General features: G+C 42.0%; 1 protein-coding gene across 4 annotated transcripts; it reads right to left on the bottom strand.

Moving 5' to 3' along the window:
* Positions 1-18: 18 nt before the first annotated feature.
* LOC117227613 (uncharacterized) lies at positions 19-21,708 on the bottom strand. Of its 4 annotated transcripts, none has more exons than XM_076521806.1 (17): positions 19,729-21,708; positions 18,213-18,397; positions 17,885-18,081; positions 14,650-17,796; positions 10,448-14,562; positions 10,120-10,334; positions 9,661-9,964; positions 9,391-9,569; positions 9,107-9,293; positions 8,779-9,011; positions 8,146-8,548; positions 7,945-8,053; positions 7,509-7,848; positions 7,388-7,432; positions 7,188-7,304; positions 6,333-6,435; positions 19-6,245 (listed from the first exon to the last, which is right to left on the bottom strand). In XM_076521806.1, exons 1-17 carry the CDS (start codon positions 19,871-19,873, stop codon positions 3,991-3,993), a joined length of 12,279 nt encoding a protein of 4,092 aa, XP_076377921.1. In that variant the 5' UTR covers positions 19,874-21,708; the 3' UTR covers positions 19-3,990. The 4 variants fall into 4 exon arrangements, with proteins under 4 accessions (XP_076377921.1, XP_076377922.1, XP_076377923.1 ...); XM_076521807.1 differs by having other exon boundaries at positions 10,448-14,559; XM_076521808.1 differs by having other exon boundaries at positions 19-5,111; positions 5,262-6,245; positions 10,448-17,796; positions 19,729-21,706.
* Between the last annotated feature and the right edge of the window lie 101 nt (positions 21,709-21,809).

Genomic DNA, 21,809 nt, shown 5'->3' with positions numbered 1-21,809 from the left:
GAACAGCATCCTACAAGATTACTTCAATATATTGAATTTTATTATAAAATGTTTGTATTTAGGCTACAACATGTAATATAATAATTGCGTTTGGTCTAGACCCTTACGAAAAGAAAAGCTAAACTGCGCACCACATTTACAGTTGTCCCGACATGACGTTTTCGTCAAGTTTACGTTCCAAGGAAACATTTTCTATGTATATGTACCGTTTCTTTTTGTCTACATTCGAGTACGCGTGTAGAAAGGTGTCTGCTTCGATCTCAAATTGATTACAGATCTTTGAAATGTGTTCTCTAGTTATCCGCTACCATTCGATAAAATCATCGTGTGTATTACAAATGTGTTTCATAAGAAATATACGAACGTACGTATAATACATATACAACGTCTGAAAAATTGATTTATCGCTTTATTCTCACTTCTTTTATAAAGATCAGATGAAAACTAGTCGAAAGTCTGTATAAGACATCCATATTCCGCGTTATGTTGCGTTTACGTTACACCTTTGTATCTATTAGAAGATCTGCCTTTTTTAATTGAAAACAGACGCAGCCATGAGTTTACATTTAAAAATTCTTTGTAGAAACGTTTACGAACGAAGTCGCATTATTCCTTGAAGCGCACTCTAAGAGACGAACGGGTCGAAGACGCATACGATTACGTCGAGTTAAAGAAGACGATAGAGATTGTACATTGAAAAACGGTGTAGAACCGAAATGTATCGTATAGGTGTAAAAATAATGAAATTATAGACGCAGCAAATATCTCTCTCTCACTCTCACTCTCACTCTCTCTCTCTCTCTCTTTCTCCCTCTCTCCCTCCTTCTCTCTGACAATTGTACGGTGTGTAGATTGTGTAATGATCGTTCACAATTCGGTCTTGTTCACCCATTAACGGTCAATGGTCCCGTATCGATGACTAAACTGCACATGTTGGAAAAGTTAACATATCGATACTTTCGATAATTCCATTGTTCAATGAAACTCTCTGAAACAAGAATTTATTAAAACTCCAATTTTATTCTTCAATTTTTATAAAGTAAATCGGATAATTAATTCGCTATATCTCGATGGAATGTTTATTGAAATGTTCTGCGCCACTTGCAGACAACAGTAACGAGAAATTTAAAAAGAAGTTCGAATCGTCGAAATAGGAACATTGCGCGTTAATGGACCAAGACGGTCGACGAAGTAAAGGAAACTGTCAAGCAGCTAATCCTAAGATAATGTATTTCCTTTTCTTTATTTATATAACTTCTATTTATATTAGGTATGTACGTATGTGTGATAACTAAACAGATACACGATCTTTCTGGCGCAAAGAGATACTACCAGCTTTGCGATCCGATCGAAGAGCAGGAGGCTGTCGCACTATTAACAAACAAATAAATCACAAAAAAGAAGTAACACTTCTCTCTCTCTCTCACACACACACACACACACACACACTCTGCGTGCCTCTTAGTTGCTCTCTTTCTCTCTCTCTCTCTCTCCTTCTTTTTAGAAATATACCTAGATTTTCACGTAATCGTATCTGTTCAGCGAATCACTCGAATCGGTTGAATTACTTTTCTTTATGTGCTCTTTTTTTCTTTCTTATACGAATCCGCTACTTAAAATCAAGCAGGAAGCTGCGCTGTAGAATTTGTGATGAATCATAATAACACGATACGTTCGTATAATATATCTTAATTAATTTATACTTTATTACATATATATCTCTGTATGCATATATATATATATATATATATATATATTTTTTTTTTCCCTTAAAAGCTTGAAAAGCGTCTTAAGTCAAGAATGAAACAAAGAAATAAGATAAGAAACATGAAATATACGTGTATACACACACACACACACAAACATATGTATGTATGTATACATATACATAAATATATCCACACGTGTCTGTGTGTGCGCGTGCACGCGCATGTTTGTGTGTGTAAAAAAAGAAAAAGATTTGTTAGTCTTTAACTCGATTCGGTTGCATATGCCTGGAAAAATCATATGTATTCGCAATATAATTTACATATTAACTATATATTTGTAATTGCACACTAAAATGAAATAGAATTTCATAGTATCCGCAAGCACCCTCGCCCGACTAATTTCTACATGTATTTTTCATGCGCGTTTTCTACAGTCTTACTTTCTTAGAATTGGACTGGTGCAGCCTCCTGTTCTTCAAACTACCTATCTATCTATCTATCTATCTATGTATCTATCTATATATATATATATATATATATACACACATGTATATACATGTATATGTATATATATATATATAGATATATACACATATGCTCTTGTTTCGTCGTTCTTAATAATATAATAATAATAATCAAGTAAAATTTGTAAAATACAATATTATCGCTACTTATATCATAAATTCTTAATCTTTTTCATTTAGAATTATAAATAATTAGTAGTAGTCTTCACACCATTTGTAAATTTATTATAATCGAATCTGCCGTGTTCGTTTCGTTTTTCTTTTTTTCCAATTTAAATATTACATTTGTGCCCTTTGCACTAATTAACCGTATAAGTATTTCGAGTGACTCTGTGTATGTGTGTATTATCCGTGATCGTGGTGCTTTGTACCTGTGTTCGACTGCAAGCATGTACTCGTGTACGTTCGTGTGTACGCGTTTCTTTTGTGTATATATAATACATATAATATAACCTAAAGGACTTATTGTATTTACATATGTACACATAACAACGGTGAATAGTCCGAATGTGTTAATAAGTTTCACCTCCTACCATTCTCTCTCTCTCTCTCTCTCTCTCTCTCTCCCCCCCCCCTCTTGATCTTTCCGTCGATTATTACTAAGATCGACATGTATAAACAGTAAACGTTTACCGAAGAAAGAATACCTACGTATCTAAGCCGGATTTGGAGGTCGATCGGTTAATAAACTGTGCATTACGAATATCATTTTTGTATGCATATGTATATCATATTAACGGAGAGAGTTATTAGATAAAATTCTGGTCAGATCTTTGTGTAATCCGGCTTCGCTAGCGTAAACGCGATTATATCTCTCAGTATCTCTGACGCGTTGTAAACTAACTGTGTGGTCGTTATTCGCTTTCATATAGAAACTTTAATCAAACTCGAACTAATTACAAAAAGCTTACAACTCTTAGGAAATAGGCTCCATTGTCAGCGATTACTATATTAATATTTTCTTTCTTTTTTGTTCTGGCTTGGCCAACCTTGGATTTGGTTTCTCCGGCGCTTATTCTCGTAATCTCGCTTCCCCTATCTTTCTGGTTTCCATTTTTTCTGTCTCCTTCGAAGGTACAAAAAACCGTAAGACAACTGTTTGCTTAAGAGGTCGAAGAGGAAGACAATACTAACTCTACGCGTGTATCCTTACGTATTAAAACGTTATTACAGTACGTTGTTAGTAGAAAATAATGCTAGAACGTACATCGTTGTCATTAACACATTCAGCGCAATATTACGTCCAAGTATACGATCGACTGTTATTTCGGCAGAAAATTATAAAATAATATAGGATAACCGACCGGTGACCCATATGTATCCTGACCTTCTCTATCCGCTACAGTAGGATAGTTACCGATAGGTAATTCTATGTTCGTTCATTCGCTCAGCATCACGGAACGATCCGTGGCTATCGGACACATCGTTCTGAATCTGTTAATGTTATAATGCAAATACTCTTTATTCGTTATTTCAAACGTTTCAATGCCCCGAGACACATATGTATATTATATGTATATAATATATATATATCTAATTTTTGTTTCTTTCATTTAGGATTACGTTACAGGTCGTTAAACTGTAAGTTCGTTTTACGTTTCACGTTTCTCTTGTACTTTTCCCTCTCGAGCAAAAGTTGCCATCTTACCTGGACCGTCGAAAGAAAGACACGCGTTATACTGTTAACGCGTTACCGTTGCCGACACTGTTAACGCGTGCTATTTAAAGATACAGGGTTGGCCAAGGTCTCACTCATGCTACGAATCAAGATCGTCCTCCCTTTGACTACTAAAGTACGATACCAAACCGCCAAACTCTCCCGAGCCTTCTTCGTCGTATTGTTTATTTCCAGCACCAGCGGCATCGCTCGGATGCGCTTGCTGCTGCGGCGGTGGCTGGGTCTGGGGAGGCGGTGGTGGCTGTTGGATGGGTGGTGGATTATCCGCAGGGGATGAGAAATGATCCGCTGGATACGGGGAACTCTGATAGGCGGCCGCATCGTCTGCCGTGGACATTGGCGGAGGCGGTGGATAGGCGCCGTAATGATAATTGGGAGGAGGTGGAGGATGATATGGCGAGAAGTTACCTGGAGGCCGATTAGGAGGTGGCGATGGTTGTTGCATGTTATGGTTGACCGGTGACGCGTTCGTGAAGGGAGGCATCTGGTGCCTTGGACCCATGGGATTGTCCGCGAACCTGGTCAACGACGGAGGAGGTCCTCTGACGTAAGGAGGGGGCGGAGGAGGCGTAGGACCACCTTTGGCCAGAGGACTTCCGGCGGCTGGTGGAATCATCGCAGGCCCCGGTCCGAGAGGAGAACTACGATCTCTGTTGTTGATCGATATCGGTCCGCCGCCCGATGGAGACGGATCCATGGGATGATGCGGTGTATGATACATTTGTGGACCAGGCACTCTCATCCTCATGGGTGGAGTTCCTGATCTTACAGCTGCGAAATGAGGAGGTATAGAAGTTTGTCCGGTTTGCCTATACGGCGACGGAATCCTTCCGCGAGGTTGTATTTCGTAACCCGTTGTTCTAGGTCCACCCATCATTTGACCCGCGGCGTTTGGTCCACCGAAATACTTGTGACCCATTGCCGCGGCTGCAGCGGAGAACGATTGCGGGCTACTCGACACCGGCTGCGACTGCAGCATTCTGGTAATAACGGAAGACTGCTGCTGCTGCTGCTGCTGCTGCTGCTGCTGCTGCTGTTGCTGCTGCTGTTGTTGTTGTTGCTGTTGCTGCTGCTGATTGTTCGGCGGTAACGACGAGTAGACGGACTGCGAGGCTGGTGTAGTTTGCGAAGCAGGCGGACCCTGTGTCGTGACTACGCCAGCGGGTGGTGTGGACGGTGCCGATCCAGACGTGCTGCTACCTGGTGTAGGAAGTACATTTGGTATATCGCCAGGTTTTATCTCGGGATTCGAGTCGGTGCCTATGCCAATTAAACTAGCTTCAGCAGCAGCCTTGGCTGCTGCCTCTGCGGCTCTAGCTGCTTCCAAAGCTAGAGTCTTTTTACCCTTACCACGCCCTCTTCGTTTGGGTTTCATTGGGGACCCATCGGGATTGAAAAGTTGTCCGTCCGGCCCTGTCATCATCGGAATGTGTCCTTCGCTAGATCTCTCTGCCTCAGGCGTCATAATCGTCGATATAGTGGATACCATGGTGGGTGACATATTACTCGTAACGTTCTGCGGCAAACTGGTTGGTAAACTGCTGGATAAACTGGTAGATAAACTAGTTGGTAAAGTAGTGGGCAAACTTGTAGGTAAACTGGTAGGTAAAGCGGTAGGTAAAACGGTAGCATTCAAACTAGGAGCGCCGTCCCTGCGCATTTGTTCCGCAAGGATTTCAGCTTTGCTGCGGCGTCCTCGTTTCTTCTTTTTTGGTACCTCGCCGTCGGTACCCTCCGGCGCATTAGGATCTCGTTGTCTTTCGGCCGCCAGTATTTCTAACGCTTTTAACCGTGCCTTCTCCAACTTCTTCGCTTCGCGTTCTTCTTTCTTCTTTTTTTTCGCGATTTCAATCGCAGCAAGCTCCAACTGTCGTCGACCGTATTCTTCGTCTTCCATCATCATCTGTTCCAACTGTTCGTCGTCTAGATCAGCCAATTCGCCAGGACCGAGTCCTGTTAAAGAACCCTCTGGAACATCCCCGCTAAAAGAACCGGCAACCGACATAGTCGTACCGGACAGTCCTACGTTTTCAGAAAGATTATCGTCTATTTTCGAGTCTATATCCGCTATAGGATTGTCCATAACGTTAACCATGAGATCCTTCTCTCCGTCCTGGTCGTCTCTTCTTTGAATCACCGAACCGACCAAAAAGCTTTGCTTTCGTGCTTTATTCTTACTACCAGGTTTAGGACCAGGTTTTTTCCTTTGCTTAGGCGTTCCGTCGTTTATCGTTTTCCGTTTACCTCCAGGACTTTTACTTTTCCCTGGCTTTCTGGTTTTTGGTGATTTGTTTTTCAATTTGTGGCCATCTTTTTTTGGATTATATATGTCCCCTATAATGTATCACATTCAAGATTAAAACTAATATCAGCGTTCAAGTTCGAAGTCGGAACTAACAAGAAAAATCTTCTAAAAGCTACCTGAGTCGGAATCCTTTTCAACATCATCGTTTACGTCCTCGCCTTCGTTCACGACGAATTCATCTTCGCTCTCGCCCGTTCTCCTTAATGCCTTTTTTAGCTCCTATAAAATCAGGTAAAATATGCAGTGTTTTTAAATGTTCATGTATTCTTGCGTTCGATGTTACCGCATATAATACTACACACGCGCGCGCACACTCTTAGTGGGCGGGCAAAAAAGTATAAATTATAGTTAGGCCCTAAAGTTTTGGCCCAGGTAATAAATCGAACAGATCAATTCAGTCGTTGTTTTCAAATAAAAAGAAACGTGTTTATAAATTGAATACTATATATGTGTGTGTATATATATATTTGATACTATTTAGCGCCGCGATCTTATTATGATCGTATTTGCTGAAAATCCAACATCTGATCTTACACTGCATCTAAAAGTGCCGGAATGTGCTTTTCTACGCTGCTAATAGTCCTAACCTATAATTTTTTGTTCGCCCATTCGAGATAAGGCGAGTGTCCATCCGAGAGTTTCTGGAGAGAGTTTCTCGCGCGAGTTACTCTCTCACGAATACTTACAAATTGTTTTTCCATTTGAGAGCAGCTTCGAGACATTATTCCTTCTCATGCAGTTTCTTTACCTAATCAACTACAATGGTAATATACATATTACCGCTATGATATTACGTGACGACAATGCGACACACGTAGAGCTACTCTCAGAATACGAAATTGGTTCGTATTGTGAGAGTAGCCATCTAAGAGTGGCCCTACTGCCTTTCCAGAGTAACTCGAGCCTCGAGACTACGGAGCAATCCTCGAGAATTTTACTCCTGGATGGACACCCGCCTTTATACTTGCTACCTCTTCGCTGTCCGATGCTATTTCTTCTTGATAATTAATTTTTCTCCCTCGGGTCCGTCTGCCTAAAATTTCTTCTTCTTCCGGTTTGTTCTCGTCGGGAAGTCCGCCATAAATGATCTGAAAACATTCGATGGAATTCAAATGAATCTCGTAAAACGAAAATGCAACATCGAATAAGCACAACGATATAGGTTACATACTTTCCTACGTATAACCGAAGTGTTCTTTGGTTTTACCGAGATTTCCTGAAAAGAAAGAAGAAGAAAAGAAAATATTGCGGACACAAACGAATAGAATTCGACGATAAAAATTGTCGCTTACTCTCTTTTTCTTTTGCTGGGTAACTTCTGGGATTGGCAAGATTGTCGGTATTTCTGGTATCGTTGCGTTTACGTTCTCTAACTTTTCGTTATTTATTTCGTTCATATTTGAATTCTCGTTACATTCTTTTATATTTTCAACTTTGATTTGATCCGTCGTTTGTTCAGACATCGCTATCTTTTCACTTTCTACTTGCGAGTGCGATTCAATTGTCATTTCCTCGTTCGACTCTTCATTCTCGCTCTGATTATCAGACTCGATAATACGCTTTCTCTTTTTTTTCTTCTTGCTCTTTGTTTTTGGCAACGCCCTGTATCTAGATGTCGATGTGGTTCTACTCCTAAAATGAATTTACAATCGTCGTATACGGCTATAATTCGGTCGCATTTAGCCTATAACAACAACAACAACAACAACAACAACAACAACATCTTACTTTTTCTTTCTCTGTCGCCACGAGTTATCGCTGTCTTCGTTATCGGAGTCCCAAGTAGATCGAGATTTTTTCCTCTTTGGTCTATCGCTTTCCTCGCTGTCGTCGTTTACTGCGAACAATTCAATATTCGATAACTCGTTACCTTAAATATTTACAATTGCTTAATTAGTTTTTAGGGTGTGCGATTATATTCGTGCTTACTGAAGTCTTCCTCGTAGCGCATAGTTCTAGCACGTGTACTTCTTCGAACCGATCGCGAATCTCCCTTTTTACCGCGCCGTTTCACATCAGCGAAAGTACTTTCGTCGGACGAAGTCATATGATCGTAGAAATCCTCTTCTTCCTCCGAACTTGTACCTTTGAAATCTTCGTCGCTTTCTGGATCGTCGTCGCTGCTTATGTCCAGACTGTTCAGTTTACGATGTTTTTTGCGCGATAATAATTTCCTCACTCCTCCTCCTTTATGTTCTTCTTCATCGTCTTCCATACCATCTTCTCCTTCGATTTTGTATTCTTCGTCGCTATCTTTCTCCGATTTCCTATCAATATTATTTTTGGTCTCTTGCGTCTCCTCCATATTTAAATCTTCGTGTTTGAAATTAAGCTGTGAAAAGATTTCATTAATTCGAACCTTGACGAAACACGATCAAGTACGAGATACAATCGCATCGAGATGTACGATCAACCTTTACTGGTCCGACATACTGGCCAATATACATATACGTAACGATCGCTTACAAGCTCGGTTAGTGTACATGCCGTGTAGGTTGGACGAATAGACAAATTTTCCATACAAAGATTTCAGCCTCTTTTAATAACTCTCGATAACATTACCTCTGCTTCCTCTTTCTTCGCATTTACTATAGTTGATATGTCTTTCCCTCTTCCTTGATTTCCAGCACCCTGAACCGCCTCCACTTCGTCTTGAATGGCGGCATTGATCATGGCATCGTAATCATTAAATTTATACCTATTCGCGGATCGTCTTTCGCGCAACTGATACACAGGTTCGCTTTCTTCGCTGGACGATGTTTCCGAACTCGACGAAGAGGAAGAAGTCGACGATTCTATAGAAAATTTTAGATAGATTCCAACGATTATGCTTAATTAGAAATTATACAAGATTACAATAGAAAATTGGTTAAGGAAACACGCGATATACCATTGTCAGACTCTTGACTAGAAGCCTTCGACTCTTTCTGACGCGGCAATTCATTTTTATGAAGAACATTGTCTAAACTTATACCGACAAAGGCCAGTCTTTTCTTTCTCAACACTTCGTTTTCGTGCCGTTTCGCTACCTGATCGTACGTTTTCAAACTTTCTTGCAATTTGATCACTAGTAAATTCTGAAATGGATATTAGAAACGGGTGAATTTCATTCGATGTAATTCGTTTCACGTTGATCGGTGTTCGCGAGCACCGATATACAAACACTCGACTCACATGTTGGCACGGTGGACAGAACCAATCACCTTCGGGTATTAGCATAAGCGCGGGTCTAAGACAAGAACAATGCCAGCCTTTGTCGCACGAATCGCACAAAAGTATCCATTCCGGATGATCTGCCTTGCCACATTTCTGACAAGCGTATTCATCGTCCGCTTCTTCGACATCGCTCTGAGCTAAAAATCCGGACGAAAGATCGCGATACATTTATGAAATAACCAAAACATTAGAACGCTTCGCATTAATTCTAATGCAATCGATCGATACCTTTCTGAGCAGTTCTAGCCCTTCTCAGTGGTTCCGATTCCTGATCTTTTTCGAGATCGCTTTCCGGTGAAAATTCATGATCGCTCTTGAACAGTAAAGATCCTTCGCTCTCTATATCTTCTTCTTCGTCTTCTTCTTCCTCATTTTCGTTCTCTTCGTCGCTACTAGAACCGGAAGAACTTTGCCATGGATTTGCTTCGTTAAATTTTGACAGCATTTTCTTCTTTTTTCTTTTTCTTCTTTTCTTCTTAGACTTTTTTTCTTTCTCTATTTCCTTTATCACAACTTCTTCTTCGCTTTCAGGCTGCAAATCGTTACAGTTATCGTCGTTGTTTTATCGATTAGAGATTTGGGAGAAAAAAGAAAAAAAAAAAAAAAAAAAAAAAAAAAAAAAAAAAAAAAAAAAGAGAGAGAGAGAAAGAAAAGGAAGAACGAGAAACCGAGAAAGGAAGAACGTACCTTTTGCTTTTTCCGCTTCTTCTTCTCCGTGGAATCTTTTTTCTCTTTTTTGTCATCTTTTAAAGTTTCCTCCTCGATTCTTCTTTTATCAGCCTCTTCTTTGATCTTCAATTGGGCTATTCTCCTAGATTGTCTAACAGGTGTCTCGTTTTGGGTTGCTCCCGACTGTTCTTCGGCGATGTCTCTTCCAACCTCGAGACCCAGTACCATTTTTCCTAGAGATAAAATAACACTTGGAAATACGGTAACGTTACGTTCTGGTAGCGTCGTCGATATACATATATTGTACACGTAACTGATATATAATTGATAAAATAATGCCGCTTACGTTTCTTTCGCTTTTTCTGAGATATTGGCGTTAAATTCAAAGAATCGTTGGTAATCGGTGTTCCATCGAACTGAACAACCTCGGGCGACACATCCGGTACCTGATTGCTTTTCTGAAATTCATTGTGTTTAGGTCGAGTCGAGCGCGCATTTCCTCTGTAACCGCGTCTTCGCCTTCCTCTAGGACGACCCCTCGCTTTTCGTTCGATCACGATCGAACGCGCGATGCTCTGATCGTCGCTGATGTCCTTAACTTCCTGCTCCTCGAACTTTTCCGAACCGCATTTCACAGTCTCGTCCTCCGAACTTATCGTCACGATTCGATATTTCTCTGCAGTCTTCCGCGATTGTTTATCGGCCATACGTCTCTCGCGTAACCGTATCCTTTTGCCTCCCATTACTCCCTCGTCCTCTTGTTTTCCCGCATCCTCCGAATGCGACTCGTGAAAACTACCGCGTCTCTTGCGGGAAACCTTCGGGGGATCCGTAGTGTCCAATTTCCAACCGTCGTAAGTAAGTTCGGACACGGGTTTAACGCGTAAACCTATTTTTGGCAGAGGAGGAATAGGAACAACGCTGTCCGCGTTCTCGTCTATCTTTCTCGGAGTATCCTCGTCGGTACACGCTAAAGGATCCACTTCTTCCGGAGCAGCATCAAATAGATTTTCATCGTGGTCCAATCCCATCGAGTCATCGGACACCAAAGAGACGGTTTTGATTTCGATACTTTGAATCTCCGAGTTTTCTTCATTTCTTTCTTCGTTAACGCTACCTTTTCCTTGATTTCCGACCAATGCATTACCACCCGCCGCAGCTGTACCGGCTGCAACACCAGCAACATCGGGAACATCGGGAACGGTACTTCTTGATTCATCTTTCGTTACGGTTGCTATCCTAATGGCCGAAATAGCATCCTCCTCTACTTCGATCTTACCGACTGGAACGTCTTCTTCTCTAGAATTATCCATACATTTATCCAATTGTACTTTGGACACCGTTGAATTTTCTAATACTCGTTCGTTCGATTCCGCATAGAGGGATTTGGATTTCGATGCAGGAATATCTTCGGTTTCGGAAATGTTACACAATCTTTTTCTAGCCTCCTTCGTCGAATCATATTTCGTAACGACGGTCGTTTCCGATGTTATTTCATTTCTCCTTAAAACAGAACTTTCCGAGGGAGAAGCCGTCGATTTATTTCTAGCGTGCGGAGGCTCCTCAAATTTCTCGTCGTGATTTTCCGAAACATTCGAGCATTCTGATTTATCAAAATTGCCAAAATGTAGATTATCTATAGGTTGAAACTCTTCCGATACAGCTGAAACGTTATTTTTGCACGTTTCCGATTGATCTATGCTCGACGATGTATTATCAAATTTCAGCGGTAAAGCATTCGCTGCCGAACGAACGGACTCATCGACGTTCGGTAAGTCTTTGCCCCGGTGACTTTCTTCATCGTGCGAGCACGCGTCAGTTTTATTTGCAGATCTCTCAGACTTTCCGGACCTTTCGTCGCTAAATTCTGACAATTCGCTGACGATCATTTTACGCGATTCCATCGTGCCGAGTTCTACCGTGACATGCTTGACTTTTTCGTATTTAACGAACTTAATGTCGTTCTCCGAATTCGTTTGCAATTTTTCTTCCACAGATTTTAAGCACCGTTCTTCGAAATTCCCATCAGATTTCTGATCGCCGACACGATTAGACACGCTGGACTGGCTAGACTCGGTAAATTCGTTAGCTTCGTCGACTTCTCGAGTCAACTGAGGGGGTTCGATTTCATCGACCGAATAATCTAGCGTTTTAAATTTGTTTTTATTTTCAGCAATCGAATGTTCCAGTTTGTCTATACTAGGAGGAATCGAACATTTCTTTTCGTTCGCAACTCTTACAACGTCTATCAACAAATTGTTGGTTTTGATCAACATCGAGTTTATACGTTCGTTATTCGCTTCGTTACACGTATTTCCAGCGACTACCTCGGGAGAAATTGCCGACAATATGTCGGTTCTCGTTAATACTGTGCCAACGATTTTCTCGGAGCTATTTACACGTTTGCTTTCGTTTATCGATACGATCGATTTCTCGTTCGAATCATCTTCTACAACAACCGAATTCTGTTCTTCTTCGACCATTTCTTCATCGTTTGTCACTTTCTCGCTGCACTTATCTTTCCACTCGGCTTGTTCATTCATTATTTCCCCGTTATCCGTCATCGTTAACAATTCGGATTGTTGCTCATCGGCGAACGAACACTTTCCTTCGTTCGACACGGTGCGACTGGTCGGAATCGATGCTTCCAAAACACCGGTTTCATTTTCGATTTCCTTATCGCGAAGCGTCGATACTTCCACGTTAGCGACAATCGAGTTGTTCTTGTTTTTAAGCGATTCGGTTGCAACAAGTTCAAAAACATCGTCGCTACCATCGTTCGAATCGCTGCTCTCATAATTTGCAACCAAAGATTGTTTCGTTTCTGTCACAGGTCCACGAGACTTTCCAGATTCCACTATCGTCTCAGACTTTCTAATATCCTTCGGATTTTGCAAATCGATTACGACTTCAACGGCGACGTTCGTGAAATTTTCTTTCCGATTGCTCTCTTCTCGACCAATGTTTGAAACAACTTTGCAATCGTTTGTATCGTGTTTTCCCGAACCGATGGATTCTGCTATCGAATTAGAAGAATTCTGTCGAGTATTCGTAAAACCAAGGTTCTCCGTTTTCGCATCCCGCGATAACGAAGCAACATCAACAACAACGTTGGTTTTTCTCTCTTTCACGGACAACGAAGGTGTTCCGGATGAAGTACCGCTTACGAAAAGCACGCGATCTTCGTTCAATTTCATCGATTCTCTATCGGCACGAGTACTTTGATTTCCTAATGTAGCATCGTCAGCATTGTCAGCATTGTCAGCATTGTCAGCATTGTCAGCATTGTCAGCATTGTCAACATTGTCGGCATTGTCGGTATCGTCGTCGGCACCGTTGTCAAATTTGTTCACAGTTTCGATCAAATTAGATCCATCCACGTCTTTTGGGTTCCCGATCGCGTAACCACCAGGTTCGGATGATCGAAAATGATTCGTGTCAGGTACTATCTCCGTCGATGGTAGTACATCGGATATAGGATATTGATTTTTAGAGAACGTCTTCCCAGAATTTGTACGCGCTTCGACGCCTTGGCACGGAGCAACGTCTTCGTCGCAACCATTGTTCGAGCTACTTATCGTAGGAACTAATTCATTTTTCTCACATTCTCCGACGGATTCTGAACTGGTGACAGCTGCAGTATTCTCCGCGGAGTCCAAATCGGTGTTAATATCGGGCACAGAATTTCTTACGACCAAGCCAACCAGCAGATTTTCTTTCGCTTTTTCAGAAGTTTCAGAAACTTCGTCTAGAATTCGGATGTTCTGCGAAGCATTTGCCACAGTTTGTTCGCTGCCTTCGCCGTAATCGAAGTTCACCGTATCCGCGTCTAAAACGGTCTGTTTATTGGCTGCTATTTCATTATCGCCGTCCAGCATCTGTTCCAATCGATTGGTATTACTCCTCGGTAAAGTATCGGTTTCTTCGCTCTGCTGTTCGTTGAACTTTTCAACGGCCGGATCAGATTCTTTTCCGGAACATACGTTTTCCAGCTCCTTGTCCGCGGAACTATCGACTTGTTGGTCGGTGAAACGTTCAGGCTTGTCCGCGGGATTCGATTCGGAATCGCAATCGTTGTCGTATCTTGTCGCGGGCTGCGAGCTCGAACACGAATCGTTAAGGTACGCCAAATCCGTTCTCCGATCAACGCCGTCTTTCAGCGTTACCGAGTCGAAAGATTTGCAAACAATTTTATCTTCCGAACAAGATATCGGAGTTTCGATAGTTTTCACAATGCTATCTTCCATGCCCGACATTTCGTTCCGCGATTGCGATTCCATAACCGTGCCACATCCTCTGCTGCCCAATGTTTCATACTGTCTTAACTCGACGGATGAACTCGACGACAGTTCCTCGTTCGAACGATGTTTGCTCAAATCGTTGGTACTATGTGGCTGTGAAACTGCATTCGGCGCATCTGTTCTATCGGATTTCAAATATTTGTCCGTTGCGTGTTCACTACTGGAAATGGGATCTTGTACAGTATCATTGATAGACAATTTCAAGTTTTCTGCTGGTTTCGACATTGATTCGGACTCGGACACGTACCTGGATCTGGATCTGAATCTGGCCCTGGATCCGGACCCGGACCTAGACCTAGACTTGGACCTGGACCTGGACCTAGACCTGGACCTGGACCTGGACCTGGACCTGGACCTGGACCTGGACCTGGACCTGGACCTGGACCTGGACACCAACCCCGATCCTGTCCCCATTCCCGGCAAGTTTATCTCTGTCTTCGGTATCGTACGGTATTTTTCTTTTATGGAATATTTCGAAGAAACGGATTGCTCCCATGTATCGGTTGGTCCTTCCGTCAGTTCTATTCTGGTCTTATTGTCATCCTCGCACAATTCATTGTCCGATTCGGATGTATATGATTTGACTTTCAAGGAATTATTGTTGGTTTGCGTTACATCAAAGTCGTCCGATTTGTAGGAGGTGATCGTGACATCTTCGATAGGCTTCGAAGAAGAAACACACTCGTACTGCAACGTGTCCGATTTGGATTGTATAGTTGTAGAAACTGTATGATCGGATTGCGATTCGAACGACCCTACTCTCGAAGTGTACGATATACAATTAGGTCCAAAAAAAAATCTTGGCGGCGATGCGGCAGGTTTGCATTCATTGTCTACTTTGTCCAGCAAGAAAGCGTCGGTGGTCGCGTCTTGCGAAACCACGCTGTCCGAGTTGAAAACGTTTCGCGAAAGTTCTTTGTCGTTCATCGAACGTGTCGAAGGTGTTGCTTCCGTGGTAGAGTCGAGTGCCTCCGAGGTGTCCGCTTGACACGAAGATATAGACGAATCGCACTGCATTGCCGTAGCTTCTTGGAGAGTCGAATTTTGTTGGTGTCCCGCAGAACTATTTCCAGTGTTTTCTTCCGAATCTCGCCTCGCCGCTTCTATATTCTTCTCGTGTAACCTTACATTCTCGGTATGTACAGAGTTTCCATCTATTTTCACGCGTTGCTTCTCATTGGTAGAATCCTCGCACTCGGTTTCGTCATTCTTCGATGATATGTCTCTTTCGTTTGATATGATACTACTATCGCACTCTGTCTTCTCTCCTGGTTTCCCAACATCCCATCTCGACATCCTCTTGACGGAACTGCTCGTGTTCTTCGGTATAATCTGAATACCCAACGTTGGCTTGAACTTTGGCTTCTCTTGCGTCGAACCTACAACTTGACAATTGCTACTTGGCAGCTTTGTATTAGAGACACCGGACTGAGGGAAATTCCTGTTTAATTTGATTGTAGGCTTATTCGTCGTTACCAGCGAGCAACCGGTTGAAATCTCGGTTAGAAGGATCTCCTCGGATAAGCTTTTATTATTTGGCGACAGAGACGAAGTAGCCGAGTCAGCTTCGTTTTTTGATTCGTTGCTTTCTTTATTGTCGGCCGACGTGTCCTCGCCGGGATTGCCTGTCTGACATTCTTCTCCGGACCCTTCACCGTAAATAAAAACAATCGGTTCTTCGACTGCTTCGCCAAGGCCGGGGTTGACAGCATCGCAATCGCTGCCCGATCCTTCGCCTTGAATCATCATCATTGGTTCTTCGATGGCTTCGCCAACTTCGTCCCTCCAGTTTCTACCGATAAGCGGTATTTTATCCATAGATCCTCTGATCGGTATCACGTCGGCCCTTAGTCTTTTCAACACATCCTGTTGCATATCGTCTCCTTCTATCGGACGCTTTATCGATGTCGCGCTCATCCTTAAAGACGTTATCTTGCTTGGATCCGGAAGTATCGTGTAATTTGGTAATCTGTGGTCTTCCTTGGTGGGTAACCTGGCGGTATTATGATACGGTGTAGAGGCCATTTCATAAGCAGGAAACGACATTTGTCTTTTACTCAAGTCCGCGACCATCGCGTGATTACGCATCATCACAGCACGAGCGTCGTACGGTGAGTTCGTCACTTCTGGTTTATTCAATTTCTTCGTACTAAGGTCCATTTCTCTGTGTTGAAAGTCTTGCGTTCTATAACCGGCAGTCGGTAAATCCACACCTTTATTGAACTTTCGACTAGATAAATCTATTCCGGAGAAATCCATCGGCCTATTTTGTTCGTTAGCACCTTCCCAGCCTCTGGGCGACGTAGATAAATCCATACCCCTGTGCCCTCTAAGCGTATTGGCTTTCTCAGTTTGACCTCTTGCACAGAAATCTTGCGGTAATCGGTCATCGTCTCCGTTTACCGTGTTTCCTCCAACGATGCTACTCGATCTTGCCAAATTTTCGGCTATTTTCTCCAAAGATTTGGCGCCACTTGGTTTTTCGAGTTTCTCCGATTGTATCCTTACAAGGTTTGCCGCCAATTGATCGATAGGTTTCACGGATAATTTACTGTGTATCGTTGGCATATCCGTCGATGGAAACGAAAGACTATTTTTACTGGCCGACTTGTCCAGCGGTTTAACCATTTGTTCCACTAAGTCTTCTTGTTTTTTTACGTTCAGACCTGTACCTGCTGTTGTTGTCCCAGCAATCTGCTTCTCTTCGTACGATTGTTTCATTTCAACAATGTTTACCAACTTCAGAGGAGACGTGATAACAGGTGTTTCAATCGATTTAAGCGGCAACAATTCGTCCGCATTAACTTTCGAATTATTACATATTGCCATATCATGTTCCTCAGATTTAGCATTAGATATATTAAAAACAGTTGTAATTCCAGACTCTTGAGGTTTGTTCGTTTCTCTTTCTTGGGACACGGTCGATTCTTTTCCTGATGTTGCATCAACTTTCTCGTTATTGACTGTCAATGAAGATTTCGGTACCGAGGAAGATGCAGCAACATAATTTGACTCCGCTGCTTGATTTTCTATTATTTCCTGAGAATCGTCTTCTTCTGTATTTTCTTTCGAATTTTCGTCGTTCGTTGCCTCATCCTCGGCTTCCACCACGTCTTCTTTGGCGCGATCGATTTCCTTGGCGTTACCTTTCTGTCTTTCCTCTTCGCAATAATCGGCTCTATTCTTTGCTATTTCTTTTCCGTCCAAACCTTCGATGTGAACACCGTTTTCTTGCACAGTCTCGTCTTCCAAACTTGGGGACGTTGTTATTTGCCCCGTATCGATAATAGGTTTCTCAGAAATTTCTAAACTATTGCTATCTTCATTGATCGGAATAGCTGCAATCTCGCCATTCGATAAGGTGTTTATAAGATTGACAACACCTTCCCGATCCCTGGTATTAACAAAAGAATAACTAAGTATCTACTTTCATATATAAGCTGTTTTTAAAAGTAAAGAACATGAGCTAGTAGAAAACTTACTTAGCCACAAGCTCCCAATTTTCTTCATCTAAATCTTCCCTATAGACTCTTATATTGCACTCTTCGTCGAGCTGACACCAATATGCTAAACCAGATTTATCTCTGCCCATTGGTTCCACGCGTAGTTCGTTAGCTGCCAATTTATTCACTTCATTTTTAAATTTTTGATTCAAGTCGAATTGAGTTTCCAAAAGAACCTGTAACGACAAAGATCTTTCATGTATGGTAAACGGGACCACGAGAGCTCCGAAAGAAGCTTTCGCAAATAATAGTTGAAGTTTTCGTTGTTATTTCTTTATAAAACACAGTGAATCATTTTAATATGTACTTTGAGTAAGCGTAGCTTAACCGCGATGCGAGCCTTTTTATAACCAAAACGTTCGAGTTCCCATCCATCCTGATTAGAATACGTATGGCAGAACTTGACCAGTGCTCGTTCCCATTTTTCTGGTGATACCGTTTTACGTGTTTTACGCAACAATTTGATGTGTAGGTCTATCAATTGTTGTGGTACTACAATAAAAATAATCGGTCATTACAATTGAACAGAACATATATTCTAAGGTATCTAAACGCTAATGTTTAATGATAATAATAATAATATATATATATATATATATATATGTATCTTTGAATAATAAATTGATTGCTAACTATTTCCCTCGGTTTATTTTTCAAAAATTAAAAGAATTAAGACACGACACGAACCTGAAACATATAATATATACATACATACATACGTGTATAGATATATGTACGTATATTAAATACTTATTATTATGCGTGCATATAAATATATTAAAGAATTTCTTGAATATTTTTTCTGAATATTAGATTATTTCAACTAAATTATTTCATCATGAATTAACAAAATATTAGTTCAAATCAGAATATCGATAAGCAATAATCATTCCAAGTACGCTAATAGAAAATAAGAGTATGTTTAGGTTATCAAAGAATTAATAGTAGAGGATATTGAATTAACTGTCACAATAATGGAAAAATAACCTCTAACAATTAACCGAATTTATAGTTAAAAATGTGTTAGATACTTTCATGTTCGTCTATCACAAATTCCCTGTTTTAATCGGGTAGTTTTCGACGTTGAAAGGAATACGTATTTCCAGATAAAGTATACCATGACAATGACATTTTTAAATAACATATTCCAATGAAAATAGCGAAGAATTTGGCGTGTCGAACAAAATAGTACTGTTGAGAAAAATCAACCAACATGTACAAGTTGAGAATGAATAAATTTGTTTGTTACCGTATGTATTCGAAGAATCACCACGCGATTCTTAACTAGCAATCACGTGTAACCGACATTGACAACAAGGGAGGTGGCAGCACAGGAGAAAATAACAACAGAGAAGAGAGAGCGAATCGAACTCGCCTGTCAATAATGTTATTGAAACATACCGATGAATCCTAACTGCTCGCAATTATTCTAAATGGTTGAATCCATGCGATTAATCGAATTGCTACGAATGAAGTGTACATACAAAGAAACAAAAGACGAAGGGCATATGTGCGAAATTGCGGCTAGCATATCGCTGGAGAGAAAAAGGGATAAAAACAGAGCGACGAATAGCGTGTTTACTCGTTAATATACGATCCGAATGGTGATACTATAAAGTTCGAAGAGCCAGTCAAGTCGAAGAGAATGGGAATAAGCGGTAAACAAGAGAATAGGTCCGAGAGAGACGAAAGTAGTTAGAAAAACTGTAATATAGCACGCGAGGCGAGACTTTTGGCCTCGCGGGGGCGGGTCAGTCATTCCCTCTCACTCTCTCGCGCTCTTTTCTACGCATACACGTATGCAGACTTGAGAGTTTACTTACCATCCTGCGTGTTCTCGAGCATCTCTTGAAGGCGCGCGATATCCGGATAAATGATGCCACAGGACTTGCCAAAGCACTCGAGGAACGAGCAGATCACAGCGAAATTTGGGTCACTCGCGCAAGAGGCTTCGTTATCGGACGCCATTTTTCCGCCGCTTCTCTCTGGGCCCGTCGCCGCTAGGCGATACACTACGCTAGGCGGCCTAACAACTCGTATCGCATTTTCGTGAAACCGCCTCCGCTGGCCGAGATCGAATCGCCGCGGGGCTCCTCTGAGATCGAGATATCAAGAAAAACGTTGAAGTTGAACACGGCTCAAAGTTGCTCGAAGTCGCTCAAAATCAACGAAACGCCGGCCTTAAACGAATGTTCCGACGCCGCTTCCCGCTTCTCGTCGCTTCACTCACCGTCCAAGTATACCTTCCGTCCGATGTCCTTCTCTCGCTCTCTCTCTCTCTCTCTCTCTCTCTCTCTCTCGCTCTCTCTCTTTCTCTCTCTACCTGGCGCTCACACCCGCATCGGGAAACCACAAGCGGATGGCGGATACGAAATAGCACACGCGCTCTTTTGCGTCACAGAAACACCAGATCGGATAAACGAAACAGGGGAATGGAGAAAAACGGGAGGCGAGGGAAACAACCGTGGACCGCGCGCAAAGCAAACCTTGTTTTTCTCCCTGTTCCCCTCGTTTTCGCAACTTCCCCACTTTATTGTCGGTACTGTTTCCGACGATTCAAGAAATCGGAGGGTTTCTCGCTCTCTCGCGGTTCTCACTCTCTCCTTGTTCACTTCGCACTTTTCCACATATCACAGTGCTCGACCGCAAACACACCGACACGCAGAGCCGAGCAGAGATCGTTGCGCCTCTTAAGTACAACATACAACGACAGCGAAGCGTATGCGTGTGTATGCGTGTGAGCGTGATGCGTTGTGTCGTGCCGTGTCATGTATGCACGCGCGGAGAACGCGCGCGCGCGCGCGCACCTTCGCTCGCAATAATAACGATGCACGTAATCGCGGGGTATCGCGTTCCCCAGGCATATTACTTTGTACCTCGCCGTTCCGTCGGCGAGAATCGTTGTTGCTCTCGAATCACTGGCTGTATCCGGAGAAACAATGTACACTGCACAACCACAACAACGAAAACCATCCCCCTTCCTTGCACCGTAGCGCACTGGACATCGCCTTCGGTCTTCGGTCTTCGGGCTTCGGGTCTGGGCTGGTCCGGGCTATGGGCTACAGGCTACACACAGGCTACGGGCTACAACGGGCTACGAAACATTTAGGGGGTTCTCAACCTCGAGCCCACACCGGTCACCTGCAATGCTTTTAGTCATACCTAAGTAAGTACATACACGCGTACTTACATATTTACAAAAGCTACTTTTCTCTAGGAACGTTCAAAAGTTTCCCCATCATAGTTTTCTTCGATGTACAGATTTGTGAAATTATTCTATATAGAACATAGTAAATCAACTCTTTGGATTCGGGAGTATGATTTGGTAAGCTCTGAATTAACTATATTAATTAAACTTACGAAGCAAACAATTCGTTTCATAGTAATTGTTTTCGATTCGAATTTTCATCGAATCACTTTTCAATTTGTATCGAATTTCAATTTGAAACGAAGCTTCTTTTCAATTATCGGTTATATTATTTAGCCTGTTCGCATACTTTCTGTTCTACAGCAAGTAATAAGAACAATTGTATTTTATTTTGTATATTTCCCATAATTTATAACCGTGTTTGATTCCGATCTAGAGATAATTATCTTTTCTATAATTAAACAGTTCATAAAGTACTATATCGAAAGAATAGAAAAACTTGGAGAAATATTGAATATTTCAATGTAACTGAAAAATAAAAGTTTGACTTGATCCGACTCGAAATACTCGCCGGAAAACCACAAGCTCGATCACAGTAGAACAAACACAACGAACGATTCATAAAGTTTCTTCGATCTACCTTTCAATTTCGATTGTATCGAAAGAGCGCGAAAAGTTCGTGATACATAGACTGTTATCGAGTATCGAGAGCGCACGTTTCAAGACCTTCAAGGCTTCGCCGACCCCTACTCCCGA

This window comes from Megalopta genalis, chromosome 5, assembly GCF_051020955.1.
Source record: "Megalopta genalis isolate 19385.01 chromosome 5, iyMegGena1_principal, whole genome shotgun sequence".
Lineage (NCBI taxonomy): Eukaryota > Metazoa > Arthropoda > Insecta > Hymenoptera > Halictidae > Megalopta > Megalopta genalis.
The sequence above is the reverse complement of the archived record's forward strand: the minus strand, read 5'-3'. Positions and strand labels throughout refer to the sequence as shown.